General features: G+C 68.6%; 1 protein-coding gene across 1 annotated transcript; it reads right to left on the minus strand.

The window, feature by feature from the left end:
- Positions 1 to 1,278: 1,278 nt before the first annotated feature.
- Positions 1,279 to 1,684, minus strand: EMIHUDRAFT_57025 (hypothetical protein; the record flags this gene model as incomplete). The annotated part of the gene is made up of 2 exons (XM_005790812.1): positions 1,279 to 1,366; positions 1,509 to 1,684. Coding segments are annotated over 2 exons (264 nt in total), but the record flags the coding sequence as incomplete, so codon positions are not given.
- Between the last annotated feature and the right edge of the window lie 4,316 nt (positions 1,685 to 6,000).

Below are 6,000 nucleotides of genomic sequence, written 5' to 3' on the forward strand. Positions count from 1 at the left end.
CGGCATCGGTGGCAGCTTCTCGGCCTTTGGCTTCTTCGCGGTGGCGGCGGGCTTCTTTCCGGAGGCGGCGGGCGGCCTCGTGATCTTAACCCCCTTCGACCCCTCCCGGGCGGGCGCTTTCGGCCCCTTGGCTGCGGCCTTGGCCGCCGTGGCGGCGGGCGGAGCCTCGCTTAGCCTCTGCGCCGGCGGGCAAACGCGCTTGCCAGGCGCACGGTCCCGCGGTGGCGGCAGCGGCGACGGCTCCTCGCCATCGCCGTCGCCGTCGCCGTCGCCGTCGCCGTCGCCCTCACCCTCGCGGTCGCGGTCAGCCTCGTCCTCGCTCTCGCTCTCGCTCATCCTGCGGTCCCACAGCTCGGCGGCAGCGGCGCTCCGCTTCTCCGCCTGCGTCCGCGCGCGACCGCCCGACCGCCGTTGCTGGGTCGCCCTCGCCGGCTTCTGCGCGCGGAGGATCGTGCACTGCGACTTCCGGGTGCACCGGAAGAGCGGATGCAAGCAGACCTTCGCCTCGCAGCGCGTCCCTCGCGGCGTGGAGGAGAGCGAAGTGGAGGCCGGAGGCGGCTGAAACGGCACCAGCGTGCCCGGGGGCGGCGAAGCGGACGCCGCTGGGGGGGGCGGCCCAAACAGAGGGACGGGCGAGGGATCGAGCGGCGGCGGAGGCGGCGCGAGCGACTGCCCGCCCAGAGATGGCGGAGGCGGCGCTGCAAGCGGCTGCGGCGGCGGTCGCCGCGCGGCGGGGGGGTGCGCCCGCCGCACACACGCGGCACAGCGGCCGCAATCGGGTGCCCTGCACGCGTCGCACTTGCGGCAAGGAAACTGCGTCTTGACGCACGCGCGAGGGGTGCACGAGACGAGGCCGCCCGGCCGGATGCAGAGGTCGAGGTGGACCAGGGGATGCGGCGCGGGCAAGACCTGCGGCGGGAGAGCAGGGGAGAGGAGGGGGTGTGGAGCGGGGTGCGGAGCGGGAGAGGAGGGCGCAGCGGGGATGCGTGGCTTGGTGAGCCGAATGCCGTGGAGGCGTCTCGCGAGCGTTTCGGGGCTGGCTCGGGAGTGCCTGCGGCTTTGTGATCTTCTTCCACCGATCGCGGCACATGCTGTCGGTCCGGCCCTGCAGCTCGGCGTGCCGCAGCACGGCCGACCACTTGTGACCCAACAGGCCGACCGCCGCCATCAGCCGCGCGTCCTCCTCCGCCGTCCACTCGGCCTGCGGCGCCGGGGGGGTCGGCGTGAGGAGGGTGGCCGTGGGGAGGGGGCAAGGGTGGCAAAGCCGTGGTTGGGAGCCTTGAGGGCGGGGTCGAGCCGGTTGCACCAGCGCTCGCGGCACTGCATCGGAGTGCGCCCGTCCACCTCGCGGCCGATGTCGGTCCAGCTCGGGAGGCCGTTGGAGAGAGTCCAGCGCGTGACCGCCTGCCGCAGCGCGTCGTCCTCGGCCTATCCACAGGCGGGCGCGTGTGGGGGAGCGTCACGGTGGCCCATCCGCAGCCCCCCCCCCCCCCCCCCGCCCGCCCCACCGGCGCGCCTCGGACCACTTCCCCTTGTTGAGGGACGGGTCGACAGAGTACCGCCACCGCTGCAGGCACTGGTTGCTGCTCCGCGTGTTGCCGAGCAGCTCAGAGACACGCTGCCAGTTGGACTCGCCGCACTGCTCCACCGCGCGCACGAGGAGGACGTCTTCATCGTGCGTCCACCCCTTGCGGCTGCCCTGCGACTGCCGCTGCTGCGGGAGCAGCACCGTCTTGTAGTACCGGAAGCAGGCCATTGGCTGCCGCCGCCCGCCGGCCGACGAGCTGGCCGCCCCCTCGCTGCTCGCCCGCAGCTTCGCCGCCGCCCGCGCGGTCTCGTCCGGCATCTCGCGCGACACCTGCTCCGAGGTCAGCCGAGATGGCCCGAGATTGCATCTCGCGCGACACCTGCTCGCGCGCGCGGCTGGTTCCCCTGGGCCAAGGCACCCCTGGGCCAAGGCACCCGTGGCACCTCGTCCCAAGCGTGTCCGCCGCATGCCTACCTCTCTCTCGGCGCCTACCTACCATCGGGCGGCACCTCGTCCCAAGCGTGTCCGCCTCGCGCCTCGACGAGCCGCGAGAGGGCGAGGTGCTCCGCCTCCGTGAAGGGAACCTGCGGCCGAGGCGGAGACGGTGCAGGGGGAGGGAGCGGGGGGAGGAGGGAGCCCCTCTTGACCCGGAGGAGGGCGCCTTGCTGATCTTCTCGCGCTCGAGGGCTCGCGACGAGTATGGCCGCACGCGAGGGTCATCCACCTGCGCCGGGAGAGACGGGGAGAGACGGGGAGAGATGGGGAGAGACGGGGAGAGACGGGGTCCTCCACGTGCGCCGGGGCGGTGCGACGCGTCGCGGGCGTGTCCCGGGAGAGGGGGGTGTCCTCCGTGGGGAGGTGTCCTCCGCAGCCCGCCTGGCTCCAGCGAGCCTCGCACTCCGCTGGCGAGCGGTGCGGCAAGTAGACGCGCGTGAGCTCCGCCCAGTCGAGAGGAGGGGTCGTGTCGAGGAGGGAGGAGAGGGCCTGCAGGAAGGGCGGTTCCAGGAGAGGTCGGGGGAGGTGCAAGGGGAGAGGGCTGTCTCGAGGAGGAGAGGGGCACCTCGTCGCTCAGCTCAGCCGCGTCCTCCGGCAAGGCCCTCACCTCCGCCTGCGCCGCCCTCTTGTCGGCGAGGCTCGTGCTCTCCTCCTGAACCAGCGAGAGAAGCGCCGTGTGCCTCGCGCTCACCGCAACCTAGCGACCAGGCAGCAAACTGTACGCACCGCACACTCGGGGCGCACGGCGGGGGGCGTCTCTGGAGCGCAGCCTGCGCGACGCCGCGCCGCAGCGTGTCTCTGTTTGGCTTGGTCCACTTTCGGAGCTGGTCGGGCAGGTTGCTTCCGAGCGGGATGGCTCTGCGCAGCGCCTCTGCTGCGTCGGTGTCTCGGCTCGGCGGCGGGCACGAGTCTGTGCCGTCCCCGAAGGCACCCTCGCCGGGGCAGCGGTACTCTCGGTGGGCCCCGCTCGCAGGGAGCGGCGGCGGCGCGGCGCCCTCCCACCCGCCCTCCCACCCGCCCTCCCACCCGCCCTCCCACCCGTCCTCGACCAGCGCGCCGCTCCTCTGCAGCGACGTCCCGGGCTCGGTCGGCGCAACCGCCTCGCCCCGCCCGCCGCCGACAGTTCCTCGCTCAGCGTCGCAGTCCCTCGCCGCGGCCACCTCCGCCGCGGATGCGCCGCCCCCGAACAGCTCGGCGCGCCGGCGGCTGTTGCAGTCGAGCGCCTCGTCGAGGAGGGCGAGCTGCTCGCTGCACACGCGCTGCATCTCGCGGTTGAGCACGAGGCAGCGGTGCACCGCTGCCTCCACGTCCTGCGGCTGCCGCGCGAGAGGAGCCGCACCCGTGGCCTCCGCAACCTCCGCGCCCTCCGCGCCCTCTCCTCCCTCCGCGCCGGCCGTTCCGGGCGCACCCTCGCGCGGCGGCGGAGCAAGCAGTTTAGCAAGCTGCTCGCGATCTGCCTGCGCGTATCCCTCCTCCTCGTCGTCGTCTTCATCGGCATCGTCGCTCTCCTCGTCGCTCTCCTCTCCGCTCTCCTCTGCACTCTCCTCTGCCGCCGCGCCCTGCTCGCCGGCTGCCGCGACCGCACCAGCCTTCCTCGTTTCATCCTCGCCATCTGTCGTGAATCCGTCATCTTCGGGCCCGTCTGGCATCAGCAAAAGGCTGCCGCGCGTGCGCGCCCTGCCAAAAAGAATTTTCGCAGGCCAATCCTGCTCGTGCAGGTGGGGATCCTGTCTTCCTTCCCCATCCCTCGGTCGGGTTTTTCTTTCTTTTAGTGCGCGCGTGCTTGGCGAAACCGCAATGCGGCGATGGACACCTCGCTGCGGGCGCTCGCGAGGCCGTGAGCGGGGATCCCACCCGGCTGCCCCTCTGACTATTGCATTTCTGTCTGTGGTTGGTGATGCCTTTCCCTGAGAACGCACACAACGCCAAGAAGAGAGAACAGAGAAATATCTCTCTCTCACACACACAACGCCTCGTGTGTAATGCCCTGTGAGCTGTGTTCCGCGAGTGCGTGTGCCCCGAGAGTAGGACGTGTGTAACACTGACTGACTTACACTGGGCACGGGACTGGCGCGCACTCGCAAAAAGAATTTTAATCCCCGCGTTAATAATTCAGCGTTAATCCTTCATGCTTCAATCACCTTGTGGGGGCCCTGTCCTTTCTTTTTTTAAAGGTTTTTGTCTTTCTCCGATCCCGAGCTCAAGAAAAACTTTTCTTTTGGGTTTGTGCCTCGGCGGGCGCACCAACTCCGCACCCGCACACACACGTCGTATCTTGTGTGTGTGTATGTGTATATGCTGCGCCGCGCCGTCCTCATCCTGGCCATTGCGCCGGCAGCAAGCCGGCCCGCAGACAGCAAGGCCTGCACTTCCACGCTGCACGGCGACTTCAATTACGAGGCCTGCGGCGCCTTTTGCAAGGCGGCAAAGGTGTGCTCCGCGATTATCACTCTGCGTGCAATGCAGGCAAGAACCCTCCCTCCCGCGCATGCACGCAGGCGAAAAACCACTGTCGCTTCTGCAAGTGCAAAGCCTGCGGCTTCTGCTCGGTCGGGGCTGCCGGACACGGCGTTGCTGGCGCCGCCACTCAACCACGCGATAGCGCCGGAACTCATGCAGCCCCAGCGGGCGAGCCACGGCTGGGCAAGCCGGCCGCCCAGCCGACCACCGTGCGGCAATCGCCGGGAGCAGCCGCGGGCGGTGCACGTCCGGTGCAGATCCCCTCCGTCCTCGTGCTGCTGCTGGGTCTGTGTCTCATTGGCTTCTTGGTGTGGAGGCGTGCGCGAGAGGAGCAGTCCGAGGAGGCTGCGCACACGCTGCTTGGCGACGTCGATCAGCCGTACCAGTCCAACGGGCGCCGGGACATTGACGAGGCTATTCTCGCTGCCGAGAGGCTGGAGGAGGCGACAAGGATGGGGTCAGAGAGGGCGGAGGGAGGAGTCTACTCCCGAGGCGGGCGCGCCTTGCCGTAGAGCTAGAGGGACAGGGAGTTTCCTCGCTCACCGGGTCGCCCTTTTTGGCACGCCGCCGGAGCTCGAACTCACCCCGTGTTGCGCGAGACATCGGGGCGCGAACGCGAGGTGGCGAGGACCGCGCAGCGGGTTTTGCTATATCGGTGGACGGTGGTTCGGTCTAGACGGTGTCGGTCATCTCGGTGCTTCGCACGCCGGTTCCCTGGGCGGTTCGGGGGCGTTGCTCGGGATTGGTTGAGAGAGGGGACGGGGGAAGAGGCGTCCAGGCCGCCCTCCCACCTCCTGCAAGTACGAAGTAGGAAGAAGTGCTACACGCATAGCCTGAGGGTATCCTAAAAGTTCGGCCGATTTGGGTCAAAACGCTAAAAGCACGACATGCCGTGGATTTCTCTTAGTTTCGAGATGGGGTCCCATGGCCCGCCGCAGGCGCCGAAATTTCCATTTTTCTTTTTTGCGCGATTTTCTACTTGTTTTCATGAGAATTTCGCGTATTTGCGACCATCACGAACTGCCTCGGATTGGCGCTGCTGGCACTCTCGAGGCACCCACCCACCCTAGCTATACACGAACCGGCACGTACAAAAATAGAGAGATCCACACACACTGTTTGGGGTGCGCGTTCTCACGCCATGCAATCGGTTGAAGCCGGTCCCCTCCCCCTCCCCCGGCCGCCTCTCCCTCAGCTGCCCTTGCTATAAAGCAACGCAGCATCCAGCAAATGCAGACGCAGCAGCACCTGATGCGCCGACTCGATCCGCGGCGGCGGCTCCTCGGACTTCTCCTTGGCCTTGACCGGCGGCTTCTTCTCCTTGTCGTCGTCGTCGTCGCCCTCAAACGGCCACCACACGGGCTTGTTGAAGGTGGACTTTTTGAAGCAGGCGCGCGGAATCTGCCGCGCAAACTGGAGGAGCAGCAGGCTGAGGTCGTGCACGGTGCTCGCCGCCTTGACCTCCCGGGTCCAGCCCGCTAACCCCTCGGTCTGCTTGCGCGCGTTCGGGAGCGGCG

The sequence above is a fragment of the Emiliania huxleyi genome (genome assembly GCF_000372725.1).
Source record: "Emiliania huxleyi CCMP1516 chromosome Unknown EMIHUscaffold_118, whole genome shotgun sequence".
In the NCBI taxonomy this organism is placed as follows: Eukaryota; Haptophyta; order Isochrysidales; family Noelaerhabdaceae; genus Emiliania; species Emiliania huxleyi.